Here is a 13,772-nt window from a genome sequence, read left to right as displayed (position 1 = left end):
ACGCGGCTGACAGTGGTGCCTACTTCGCAGGGGTTCCATGAGGAGGCAGTTAGAGAACGTGTGGGAGGGGCGGGGCACCTGCCTCCTCCCTCACTTCCTTTGGCGGCATCCTCGGTCTCACCTGCTGCACGGCCGCCAGGCTCTGGAGCTGGGCGCTGCTGAGGTGCTGCTGCTGCAAGGCCGCCGTCTGCAGCATGAGGTGCTGCTGCTGGGCTGCATACATCTGCTGCAGGTACTGGGCTGCTGTGCTGGGCTGCCGGTGCAGGGCCTGCTGGATCACCTGCGGAGGGCGGGGCGGGGGAGGGAAGAGCCCCTTCTGCGGTCAGGCCTGCTCCAACCCCTCCCCCCGAATGACCAGGTCTGTGATCCCCACTCGCCAGGAAGCAGGGGAGATGGCTGTTTGCACAGCTCCACACGTTCCCACCTGATCTATCTCCACCTCTCTTCAGGGTACACGCTCCTGTTCTGTCCGGATACGGGGGGCACATGCCCCTCCAACAACCCTCAGGTCAGGAGACAGGAGATCTGTGCCACCGGGTCCTATGGCAGGCTTGTTAGGTACCCTCCCCACCACTCTGCAGCCTCAGATGAGAGTAACAGGCCCACAGGGGTGATGAGGACAGAAAGGGATGGGAAGAAAGAGAGACAAGCTGGAAGTGGGGGCCTATTCCAGCCAGCCAAACTAAAATCTGTCCAAGGGCAACACCCTCCTGGCAGGGTCTGCCCCTAGCTGCTGAGAGGTCCTACTGGTCCCTCAGGAGACTGTCTCTGGCCTTGCGGAGCAGGGATGCTACAGCCACAGAGATGCTACAGGTACAAGGATGCTGCTGTAGCCGTAGGATGCTGCGTTCCTCTTTTACTTTCTCCCTCCTTCTCTCCATTGCTCTCTCTCTCGAGCCACCATCTCCCGCTAGTCTTACTGCTATTCCCTCTTTTCGGATGGGACTGGTTGAGCCACATTCTCTGGGAAACAACAAACAGCTGCTCTTTGATCCCCTCCCAGTCTCCCATTCCTCAAAGCCTCTCCTCCACCCTCAGGAACAAGGAAAAGTGAACACCTGTCCTCCAGCCCTGAGACCCTGTATCTTCTTCTTTATTCTCCTCCTTTCTTCTTACCTGGTCACTCTCCTGCCACCTTCCCAGGGTGGAGGGTGCCCTACTTGGGCCCTGGCCAGGCTTTGGCCCACTTCCCACCCTTATTCTGCTGAATCCCTTGGCTACAGGGCTGCTCCTACCCTGGGTTCTGCCCCCTGGCAGTGAGCCTCCAGTCTAGCTCTCTTTGGCTCAGAGTGATTTCCAGGGGCTGGTGGCTCTTGGACAAAATCACTTTGGGGCTCAGATTGGGGGTTTTATAAAAACAGACTGATATCACAGATTCTCCATGGGCTCTGGGATCTCCCCAGATACCTTTCCACATACCATCTCCTCCATACGCTTCCTTCAGTGCACTTTCCCCTCTGGGGTTCCTGCTTTACATGTACTCAGTTTTTCTTATACCTGTTCTCCCCGTAATTCTTTTTCCTTATTCCCTTTATCCAGCCTTTCTATTTTCCTTAGACTCTTAAAAGCACCTCACAGCATCCAGATAGCAGTGGCAGAGACAGACTCTTCCTCCTTGGAGGATGTGAACGAATGGAAGTAGGAGGCACCCCACTGGTTCTGCTTGGGTGCGGAACACAACTTCAGGTCACTCCACTTGCCAGAGCAGAAATCTCAAATCCCTTTTGCCTGGAATTGTGGTGAGAGGCAGGAGGGGCAGGAGGGCACCTCTTAATGTCAGCAGCTAGAAACACGCTAAAATACTCATGTGCAAAGGGCCCAGGGGAGGAGGCTCAGGAGGAGGTGGCAAGGATGGAAGCGTGGTGCTATTAAATGTGAGGCAGAGATAGCTAGGAGAGGAAAGACTCCAGAGTATCTGATGGGGTCTGCTCTAGCTAGACTTCTCAAGCTCTCCCACCATCTGCTGTGGCTTCCTCTCCATCCCCTAATCTGGGCCTAGGGCCAAAGCAGGGTAAGGACACTCATCTGGTACACTCAACCTGCAACAGCGAAGCCATCAGAAAACACATTTCTTCGCTGCGGTCTTTCTTTTCTGCCGATTTTATCCAGGAACTTCAACCAGACATTGTAGGGAATAAGAACGCAGGTTTGGGATGGGGGTGGGGGGTGAGAATCAGGTTCAGCATTTTTGTCTTTACCTGCATGATCCTGGATAAGACACCACTTTCTCTGAGCCTCAGTTTTCTCAAGTATAGAATTGTGCCTAATAAGAACCCTCCTCTCAGCTGGAGGAGAAGATAAATAGGCTAAATGCTTTGGACAGCATGGGGTGCGTGGCAGATGGCAGGCAATGTGTGGTCATGACTGCATTTTGGAAGAGTGTGTAGTCACCCAGAAGGCCTCACGGATGACATTTTGCAAACCACTGCTTTGGGGAAGAAGGCAGAAGGCTGCAAAGACAAAGGGTTGTTTGGGGGTCCTTTTTGGTCCTCTATGTGTTAGAGACTTAGAGTTGTCATGGGGCAATGGTCACTTAGATAGTGGGTCTAGGTTGCAGCTGAGCTGATCCTGATCATTTTCTTCTGTTTGCTAGTTTCACTTGTTTGCCCTTAATAATTTCACACGCTTCTCCTCCCCGAATGGCCCTGTGGGGTCTGAGTCACCAGGTAAGAAAGGCATTTTCCGGCTCTGCTAAGTATTTCCACTCTCCTCAGACCTCCTTGAGGGAACCCATCTCGCATCACTGCTTCTCCAATGAGGCACAGACATCTGCCACTAACATACGCCCTTGTGCCCATTCTTGACTTGGCACCCTGGCTGTCCAACCGGACCACGCCAACACGTCCTCCTGGTTAATGAGTAGTCAGGTGGCATCTTACCTGCACAGTCTGCCGGTCGGGAATGCCGCTGTACACAGAAATCTGGGGCCCCGTGGGCCGGCCACTGCCACCGCCGCTGCCGCCGCCGCCGCCGCCGCCGCCGGCACCGCTGCTGACACTTGCGCTGCTGGGTGCATGGGGGACCGGCAGCTCGCCCTCCATGGCCGATGGGGTGGCGCAGTCAGGGCGCTCAGGTAGCGGATGAGCAGGCAGGTGCTGGGAGGAAGAGGCAGAGGGAAATGCTTAACGAACTAGAGAACACACAAGTAGGCATCTGTCGCCCCCAGCCTGTGGTGGGACCTCTTCCGAACCGAGGTCTTGAGCCACTCCTGCCATCAGGACAAGGCTCGAGAAGCAAGATGTGAAATCAGGTCAGCCTGAATCTAAACCTTATGACCTGTTATTCTGCTTGGGGAGGTGAAAGACAGCCAGGGAGGACCCCCTATGCTGGGCTTCCTTAGGGGGCATCCTTCGCACCAGCAACCTTTTCATCAGTGGGTGGAGAAACTGGACATCAGAAAAATTATTACTTGTCTGTATTTACACAGGCAGTTCTCGAAAGACATGGGAATTAAAAAAATCCAGAGAGAACAGAATGAGAGAAAGAGGCAGTAAAATAGACTGTAGTATTTGTCTTGTTTGCCAAGACAGAAGAGCTTCGAGTATGTTTGGAGTCTGTTTCCTTCCCAAAGTACTCAGCGAGTGCTCCCCGGTCTGTGCTGAGCAGGACACCACGTTGAGCAATGCGGTGAAAACCACAGGCTTTGGAGTCAGAGAGACTTGGGTTTGAGTCCTGGCTCCACCACTTACCAGCTGGGAAGCCTTGGCAAGTCACCCTTCTCTAACCTTCTGTCTTAACCTGGCAGACACGAGACTGATGGATTGTTGGGAGGATATTAACGATAGAGTGCTAAGTGGGGAGTCGAGCATATACTGAGAGTTCCTTATGCACTGGCCGTTGTGGTTATTAAAAGTGTCCCCAGCCTGGTTCCCACTGTCCAGTTACAACAGATCGATCCTCTTCCAAGGTGGAACTGGCAGAGTCTCCTGGAACTTCTATCCTGGGCACTAAGGACGGAAGTGCCAGAAATTCCTTCAGGGACCATTGTATGCTTGGGATTCAGAACTGGAAGCTGTGCATCCCTTCAAGGCAATGTGATTGGGAGTGGAGAAGAACTGAGAAAAAAGGAAGGAGTCGGGGGAAAGTCATGCCCAGGTCTCAGGTCAAGTTCCTCTCTTTTTCTTCTTTCATGCTATTCATAAAAATCTTAATATATATGTGTGTGTATAAGCTTTTCCTTCTACCCACTCCTCCCTATATCTAAAAACCACACTTCTTCGTCATTCTATCATAGAATTCAATTCTCTGCTTGCAGATTATGCCAACTTAATAAATGAAGAAAATAATAATATATAGAGAACCTTAGTGCAAAGAACTAAAATAGTCATTAATAACGCCCTGCCATCTTCTTCCCAACATGCTCAGTTTGGAGGTTGTCAGCATTCCTCAGGATGCTGTCCTCAGACTGGGCAAGTTTTACCACGGGCTGCACAAAGTATGGGTGAAGGCTCAAAGACAGGCAGGTTGGAGGTGAGGAAACCCAGGTTACTCCCAGCGGAAGGCAGCAAGTGGAAGTTCAGAGGCCTACGGCTTCCAAAGAAAAGCAAACAATACTCATGACCTGGTCCTTAAGCAGTGATTTCCCCTAGCTTTTTAAAATTTAATTTTGTTCTTTTTAAAAAATTTCTTTTTTGCCATGCTGTGCAACATGTAAGATCCTGGTGTGCATTTCGGCTGAAGACTTTGTCACATATATCACATTTAAATAATTTCCTGTATGAATTTTCTGATGTCTACTGAGGTTTGAGCTGTCAATAAAGGTTTTGCCACACTCAAACAAACAAACAAAACATGTGAGATCCAATTTCCCAGATCAGGGATTGAACCTGCGCCCCCTGGCATTGGAAATGTGGAGTCTTAACCACTGGACTGCTAGGGAAGTCCCTCTCCTAATTTTTATGTCTGCTTTTACTGCCACAGGGCAAGGCCGCCCTCCCTGAATTCTCTTTGTCGTGAACTACACTCAGCTCTAGGACTCTTTTTGGCCACTCTCTTGTTAAGAATGCTTATGATGATAATGCTGGTGCAGGCTGATGAAACAGCAAAGCCAACAAGTATTTCCTGTGCTCCGCTCAGTTGAAATTTACCTTATGTTCTATGGAAGGAAGGGTTGGCTCAATAAAAAGCAACAGACAGAAGGCATACTTCTGATCTTGCAGAAACTGACAACCTAGTTGTAGAGATAAGGCTCTGTTGGAATTAGGAGGCTTACCAAGCAACAAGTCAGTAAATGAGAGTTACGTTCAAACTTGGAATATCCCACAGAATCTCAAAGTCTTCTTTTAGTTCAATGCCCACCTCCCTTTTCCAAACTGTTGACCAGAATTGGGTTTCAGTTCTTGCTTTGCGTCCCACCCTAGGAAATCTCAACGGAAGTAGTACACTTATAGACATAAAAAATAAAATGAAACAAGGCAGCGGCCACAGCAAATAAAGGAGGGGGCAGGCTACATCCTGAGTGGTCAGGCATTGGCGTGATTGTGTTTTTGCAGTGGCCAGGGCAGATCTTGGGCACGGTGTACACTCAATTCTTGATGAGAAATAAAAGAAGACAACATTCTAAAGACAGCAGGGCATTTGTTTATGGAAAAACTGCACAGGCAAGATAGCAGCTGCTCCCCATGTGAGAGAGAGAGAGAGGGAAAGAGAAAGAGAAAAAAAGAGAGAGAGAGAAAGAGAGAGGGCGAAAGAGAAAGAGAGAGAAAGAGAAAGAGAGAGAGACAAAAAGAAAGAGAAAGAAAGAGAGGGAAAGAGAGAGAGGGAGAAAGAAAGAGAGAAAGAAAGACAAAGAGAGAGAGAAAGGGAAAGAAAGAAAGAGGGAAAGAGAAAGAGAGAGAGAGAAAGAGGAGAGGGAAAGAGAAAGAGAAAGAGCAAGAGACTGACTTCAGCAACATGGGGACACAGTGTTTCCTGAACTCTCTTGCCTGTCTGCCCGTTTCTTCTGCTCCCAAGCATGCCTCTCCCTCCTCACTTCTTCGCCTCAATCTTGGCTTCTGCACCCCTCTTCTGTCTTGTTGACTTTTGCCCCCAGCCCCTGGTTTCCCCATTCTTGTTGCTGCCCCCTCAACCCCATCCTTTCTCACCCCCATGCTCACAGCTGCCCCCCCTCCCCCCGCCGTGTGCTCACACTCACCTCTCCTCTTGAATAGTATTCCCCCCTCCCTCTCACCCCATTGTCCTCCTCCCATGGACCCTGACTGGCTACTCCAGTTACTCAGAGGCGCTCTCTCCCTACTCCTCCCCTCTGCTTTCTCTCCCACACCCTCTCCCCGATGCTCACTCCTGGTCCCACTCCCCGGGCTCCAGCTCCCTCTTCTCTCTCTTGCGGTCCCCCTGCCTGGCTCTCTGTCTCCCCCAGGCCTGACCAGGCACGTCCTCTTTTTCATTCTCAGGCACATGGAGAGGAAGGGAGACTCCCTCTTCCTCCCTTTCTGCTGGCTGTTTCTGTCTGTTCTAGCTCTCACTTTTGAAGGCTACCGCTGTCTCTCCAGTTTCTCTCTCTCTCTCTGGCTCCCTTGCAGTCTCCTGCAGAGCACAGAGGAGGGAAGAATAGACTCTGCCATAAAGACTAGGGATCACTTCAAAGGAGAAGTAACATTTGAGCTGCCCAAACCTACACTGTATCTCTGCTTTCGAAGCACGAAGCTGCCCAGTTCTGCCTTCCACTCGTCAAAACTTCTAGAATGTTCCCCAATCAACACGTTCCTAGTTTTCCCACAACCTGAACATCTGATGAGCATCTATAGCATGTGAGGTATGGTTGCTAAGTACTGGGAACTGAAAGGAGACATGGACCCTCATTTCAACATTCATAACTTTTGAAGGCATATCAGAAATGATGACACCTAAGCCCTGTAGCCCAGAAAAAAAAGCACAGATATATAAAAAATGTGCTTACAATTGTAGAGGGTAATGAATCTTTGGAAGCCTGTCCCTTAACTCCTGACTCCGTTTCTTAGTTGGTGGGGATTGGGCATAAAGTACAAATTTAAAAATAAAAATAATGTTGCCCACCCTGATCTGAGTTCCAAATGAGTGATAAGAGCACATGTACTGGCGTTCAGAAGAGTGGTGTGTTGAGGGATGTGTGCAGTGTGGTGGAGTGAAAGAGAAGGAGGGTTTCCTTAGGTTTTGCACATGCAGAGTAGTTACTGCTGCAGGTGAACAGATCACCAGCCTTTCCCTCTGCCCATTCTCTGGTGCTCAATCATCAAAGGAGAGGAGACATGCTAAAGAAGACAGAGCATGGACTTAGGCGTCCAGTAATCCTGGCTTTGGGAATGCCAGCTCTACTGTGACTAGCTGCATGGCCTTGGGCAACCACTATCTATGTCCAGAATTTTCACCACCCCAAACACAAACTCCCTCATCATTTAGCAATAACTGAATGTCCAGCCCCTGATGAATTCTAATCTACTTTCTATCTCTATAAATGTCTCTTCTAGATATCTCATATAAGTGGAATCCTGTAATATTTGACCTTTTGTGTCTAGTTTATTTTATTTAGCATGTTTTCAAAGACTGGAGAATGGAAATGGCAACCCATTCCAGTATTCTTGCCTGGAGAACTCCCAGGGACAGAGGAACCTGGTGGGCTGCAGTCCATGGGGCCGCAAAGAGTGGGACATGATTGAGTGACTAACACTTTCACATTTCACTTTCACTTTTCAAGGTCTATCCGTTTTGTAGCATGTATCAGAATTTCATCCCTCCTTACGGTTGAATAACGTCCCATTGTATGTATCTATGACATGTTGTATATCAATTCATCCATTGATGCACACTTGGGTTACTTCCACGTTTTGGCCACTGTGAATAACACTGCTATGAACATGGGTATACAAGTACCTGTTTGAGTCCCTGTTTTCAATTCTTCTTGGGTATATACTTAAGAGTGGAATTGCTAGACCATAAGACAGCATATTAAAAAGCAGAGACATTACTTTGCCAACAAAGGTCCGTCTAGTCAAGGCTCTGGTTTTTCCAGTGGTCATGTATGGATGTGAGAGTTGGACTGTGAAGAAAGCTGAGCGCCGAAGAATTGATGTTTTTGAACTGTGGTGTTGGAGAAGACTCTTGAGAGTCCCTTGGGCTGCAAGACGATCCAACCAGTCCATCCTGGAGGAGATCAGTCCTGGGTGTTCATTGGAAGGACTGATGTTGAAGCTGAAACTCCAGTACTTTGGCCACCTGATGCAAAGAGCTGACTCATTTGAAAGGACCCTAACGACAAAGGACGAGATGGCTGGATGGCATCACCGACTCAATGGATGTGGGTTTGGGTGGACTCCAGCAGTTGGAGATGGACAGGGAGGCCTGGCGTGCTGTGGTTCATGGGATCCCAAAGAGTTGGACACGACTGAGTGACTGAACTGAACTGAACTGATGGGAGTTCAATATTTAGCTTTCTGAGGAACTACCAAACAGCTTCACTCAATTCCATTCTTTGATATTCCTGTTGTCCCTGCACCATTTGGTCATTCTCTCTGTTCTTGGGTTCTCACAGTTTCCCCTCTGTTTCTCAATGTGGCATATGGACGCCCATGAGCTGACCCTGCCTGCCTCCCTGGCCTCACTTTCCACACCACACTGTCACTGGGAACAGCATGATTCCCAAAGACTTGAGGTTTCGGACATCTAGTTATTTCTGACCTCCGTACTTTTATTTATGTTATTCCCTCCCCTGTAATGCCCGCCTTCCATTTGTCACTGAACGAGCTCCTCAGATCATCAGAACAACCTGAGGCTCTTCTGTGAAAATTTTACTGAACACAGATTCCTCTAACATTTCTCTTGCTTCCTTCAAACTAGGTTTTAATTTCTCCCTTAGAACCGTCCCGTTGGTTGGCTATTCCATGACACTTTGTGCTTACCTCTCTCCTAGCTCTTGTAATGTCACGTCACATGAAACTGATCTGCTTATATGTCTGTCTTTCTCACTAGACTGTGAACTTTTGGGGAACAAGGATTATATCCTGTTTTCCCATTTATACCTAGTGTTTTATTTCATAAATTTTTGTTGAACAAAATTGCATGAAACATACCACACTCCATCCTACTTCTTGCTGGAAAGCTTTGCTTAATTTCTATCTCATCTGCAGAATTCTCACCAACTCCTTTAAAGCATATACCACTGGTATTTTAATTTCAGTACCTTCCATCAGTATCTGCACTAAAATATTGATTATTTATTGAGCACCTATTATGTATCAATCTCTATAGTAGATGCTTTATAAATATACATGATCTCTCTTACGGGATAGATATTATCCCAATTTTGTCAATGAAGAACTTATCAAAGTAACTTATCTAAGGTCATCACAGAACTGGGATGCAAAACTCAGTCTGACTCCAAAGCCAGAGCTGTTCCCACACTACACCCTCTGAGATGTCATTCATGATCTCAGCTTGAGCAATTATTTCAATGACACTGGCCAAAGTCTATACCGGAGCAAACTAGATTTTCAGAGGTGGCAAAGAATTGTGGTCCTGAATTTAACCCCTAATTATTAATTAATGTCTATTAAATGTTGCATACTTACAAAACAACCTCTCTCTGTATATAATATGGGTTTCCCAGGTGGCTTAGTGGTAAAGGATCTGCCTGCTAATGCAGGAGATGGGAGTTCATCCCTGGGTTAGCAAGATGCCCTGGAGTAGGAAATGGCAACCCACTCTAGTAGTCCTGCCTGGGAAATCTCGTGGACAGAGGAGCCTAGCAGGCTACAGTCCATGGGGCTGCAGAGAGTTCGACATGGCTGAGGGACTGAGCACGCATGTATACAATATACAAAGGATAATACACAAGGGCACTCACCAATCAATTTAAGAAATCAAACATTACCATAATCCCCCTTGTTTTCCCTATGCAAAAACTGAAGCCTAGCGTTTGGGGAAGTGAGTCACTTAAGGAGACTGGGCTCCACTGACTGTCCTCCAGAAGCATGGACATGGAGGCACCCCTGGCAAACCTACTGGACCTGTGGTTGAATTTGCTCAACTGGAGGACTGGAGTTTGTCCTAAGGAGAAATCTGAAGCTAGGGTCCTGCCATATGTCACTTTCTCATTGGTCTCTTGGTGGAAAGGAACTAGGGTTAGAAAGAAACAGAATTAATTAGTAAGCGTAGAACAATATAGCAGCTTCTAGACATTTTTGACTACAGTCCCCTTTTTGAAGCCAAGCTTGCAGGGCCTTCTGCCCCGAAGTCCTGCTCTGTGGGAAGCAGCAGATGACCTGAAGGCTCATGGGAGCCACGGAGGCACGGGTGGAGTCTCCTTACACCCCCACCCTGGGGCCCCACATGAGAAAATCTGAACACTTTAAACTTAACTCGGCTTTCAACATTTCACATACCCCTATTCAATTTCCTTTTCAATTCCTACCCTTATTCCTCCCTTCTCCTAACTAGTTCCTTACTTCTCCCCCAAGGCCACCCATCCCTGTGGACTCCCACTGCAAACCCAGCTAGATCTGATTAATGGCTAACGTCTAGAACTGGCAGTCTGTTTTTCTCTGGGTTCCAACTCACTGTGCGGTTTTGTGTGAGCTGGCGCTCCAAAGGCTGCAATTGGTACTTTAGTCAATTTCCCCTTCCCCACCGTGAGGGACCACTTTGAATGATATGCTCACTGTAACCGGCTCCGATAGTGATCTGATTACAGGTCCCTGCTGCCCAGAGGGCCTGAAACCAGCAGCTGGAGAAACACTGATGGTTCTGCCCTCCCAGGAGCCACCAAGTCTGGGGAACACTAGGCTTTTGTCCCAAGGGTCAGGGAAATAAATCCATTTGCTGCGGATTACAGCTGTGACCGGGGTTCCAGGGAAGTAGAGGAGAAGAAACTGAAAACAGAGCTCTCCAAATGGAGCTTAAAGCCTTGGGGGTGGAGTGGGGTCGGCTTCCCCTAATGGAAGTGGAGACTGACTGATGGGAGATGAGCAATCTAGTGCCCTTCAGAGCTGCTGGCGCGGGGATGGGGAGTTTGAAGAGGCAGGGGACAGTGCTCTTTGCTGCGGATCTGCCTCTCCTCTGGCTGCCTCTCTGTCCAGGTACAAGTCAGTGTTAGCAAAGTGTTCAAGCTCTCTAGACTCAGGGGCCCGAAAGGACAACTCCTTGCACCTCCCTACAGTTTCTGCATCAACATAAGTGTCCTGATTTGCACTAATGTGATTATGCCTCTGGCAGCTGTCTGAGGTTACTGATACACTGGAGACAGCCCAGATGGATTTAGCTCAAACCGCTGTGAAAAGTTCTTCTCTCTCCCCAGTCCTCTATATGTTGTCTCCTTTAGTGTCTCTAGAAACCCAAGTACATAAAAGAAGGCCCACAAAGGCAGAAATGAAGGATGAGAGTTTAAAACTGGTCACGTAGTCCTAGCCATCAAAATAGAACAATTTCACTGTGAAATAGAACCCAACAAATAAAAAAAAATATTTTTAAGAGACGCACTGAGAGATGCGGTTTCAATTCCTGGGTTGGGAAGATTCCCTAGAGGAGGAAATGGCAACCCACTAGGTATTCTTACTTGGAAAATTCCATGGAGAGAAGAGTCCATGGGGTCACAAAGGGTCGGACACGACTAAGCACGCCCATGGGATGCATCTCTTTTATTTTGTACTTGGAAATAATTTTAGTTATAGAAAAGTTGGGAGAATAGGCAAGAGCTCCCATATACTCTTATGAACCACAGTATAATCGTCAAAACCAGGAAAGTCACATAGATACACTGTTATTAAACAAATTACAGACCATATTTGGTCCCCTTTTTAGTCTTTGGAATGGGCTTCCCTAGTAGCTCAGTCAGTAAAGAAAGTGCCTGAAGTGCAGGAGGCCCTGGGTCAGGAAGATCCCTTGGAGAAGGAAAGGGCAACCCACTCCAGTATTCTTGCCTGGAAAATCCTATGGACAGAGGAGCCTGGTGGGCTCAGTCCATGGGGTCACAAGAGTCAGACACGACTTAGTGACTAAACCCCCACTGGTCCTGGATACCACATAGCATTTGATTTTCACGCCTCCTCAGTCTCCTCTGACCTGTGACAGTTTAGTCCTGTCCAGTCTTTCATGTCAATGACATTTTTTGATGAGAACTGGTCAATTATTCTCCCGACTGTCCTTCAATTTCAGTTTACTTGGTGTTTTTTTTTTTCCCCTCATGATTAGATTGAGATTCGGAGAAGGCAATGGCACCCCACTCCAATACTCTTGCCTGGAAAATCCCATGGACAGAGGAGCCTGGTAGGCTGCAGTCCATGGGGTCGCGAAGAGTCGGACACGACTGAGCGAAGTCACTTTCACTTTTCACTTTCATGCATTGGAGAAGGAAATGGCAACCCACTCCAGTGTTCTTGCCTGGAGAATCCCAGGGATGGAGGAGCCTGGTGGGCTGCCATCTATGGGGTTGCACAGAGTCGAACATGACTGAAGTGACTTAGCAGTAGCAGCAACAGCAGATTGAGGTTAGCGTTTTTTCAGCAATGTGCTGCTGTGTCCTTCCCAGTACCTCATCTCCAGGATGACATGTTATTGGTGATGTTAACCTCAGTTACTTGGTTAAGGTCAGAACCCTATAAATTTAAATGAGCAAACTTTTCCTGAAACCCCATTGTTTTGTTTGTAATTTATAGACGGCAGACTCTATAAAGTGTTTCTATAACAAGCTGGTGCTGGTTGGCTGAAGAATATGAAGGGGGAAAAGGATTTGATCTCTTTTGGAAGGAACATGCAGTTAACGCCACGTTATGTCGGCCCGGGGTGTTTGGGGATAGAGGCAGCCTTAGTCCCACTGCTCTAGGGCAGGGCAGCCATATAGCCTGCGTCTTCTGTGGCAGGACCGGCACTTCTGAAATGGGCCTGAGAGCAAATATTTTAGGCTCTGCTGTGACCACTCAGCTCTGCTGTGGAAAAGCAGCCACGGACAGGCCCTAAGAAGACTGTGAGTGTATTCCAATAAAATATTAGTTACGAAAAAGGAGGCGGGCTGGGTTTGGTGCGTGGCCTGTAGTTTTCAGGGCCCCTGGTTTGTGCAGACCCACTCGGCTGACTGCACACCTGCAGCAGGCTGGCCAACAGCATGGGCTCTGGTGTTAGAAAGACCTGGGTTCAAATTCTGAGCAGGCCACACACTAGCCACGTGTCCTTGCACAAGTTATATCATCTACTGGGGCCTCAGTTTCTTCAGCAGAGAAATGAGATCCCATTTCCCTCATAGGCTGGTTCTGTGGGGTAAATGAGACATCTGTAAAGCACTGAGGGTCACACTGAGCAAATAGTGAGCAAGTGCTGAAGGTGAGGAGGCAAGCCTGATTGGGGGTTTGGAGAATGATTACTTTAATCGTGGTCAATAGTGAAGATCCCAAAGGTTGTTTCTGTCATCAGTCACTGCTAAGTCACTTCAGTCGTGTCTGACTCTGTGTGATCCCATAGACAGCAGCCCACCAGGCTCCCCCGTCCCTGGGATTCTCCAGGCAAGAACACTGGAGAGGGTTGCCATTTCCTTCTCCAATGCATGAAAGTGAAAAGTGAAAGTGAAGTTGCTCAGTCGTGTCCAACTCTTCGCAACCCCATGGACTGCAGCCTACCAGGCTCCTCCGTCCATGGGATTTTCCAGGCAAGAGTACTGGAGTGGGGTGCCAGTGCCTTCTCCAATCATCAGTCACAGTCACATTCAAAAGTCTCTTTATAAAGAATCACGGTCTGGTCTGTTTTATCTGTTTACATTTGTGCCTGTTTTTAAAAGGGCGTTTTTCCAGAAGGCTCTTTAGGAACAGAAGATT

The 13,772-nt window shown here is 48.2% G+C and overlaps 1 protein-coding gene across 2 annotated transcripts in view; it reads right to left on the bottom strand.

Moving 5' to 3' along the window:
- Positions 1 to 13,772, bottom strand: part of PHC2 (polyhomeotic homolog 2) — a 120,039-nt gene that overhangs the window by 45,810 nt on the left and 60,457 nt on the right. For both annotated transcript variants that reach the window (XM_055573757.1, XM_055573758.1), the window contains exons 2-3: positions 2,880 to 3,095; positions 122 to 280 (exon numbers count right to left, since the gene is read on the bottom strand). In XM_055573757.1, coding sequence (XP_055429732.1) covers positions 122 to 280; positions 2,880 to 3,041 — 321 coding nt within the window. In that variant the 5' untranslated portion in view covers positions 3,042 to 3,095. The remainder of the gene's footprint in view (positions 1 to 121; positions 281 to 2,879; positions 3,096 to 13,772) is intronic.

Source organism: Bubalus kerabau, chromosome 3 (genome assembly GCF_029407905.1).
Source record: "Bubalus kerabau isolate K-KA32 ecotype Philippines breed swamp buffalo chromosome 3, PCC_UOA_SB_1v2, whole genome shotgun sequence".
Classification (NCBI taxonomy): domain Eukaryota; kingdom Metazoa; phylum Chordata; class Mammalia; order Artiodactyla; family Bovidae; genus Bubalus; species Bubalus kerabau.
The sequence above is the reverse complement of the archived record's forward strand: the minus strand, read 5'-3'. Positions and strand labels throughout refer to the sequence as shown.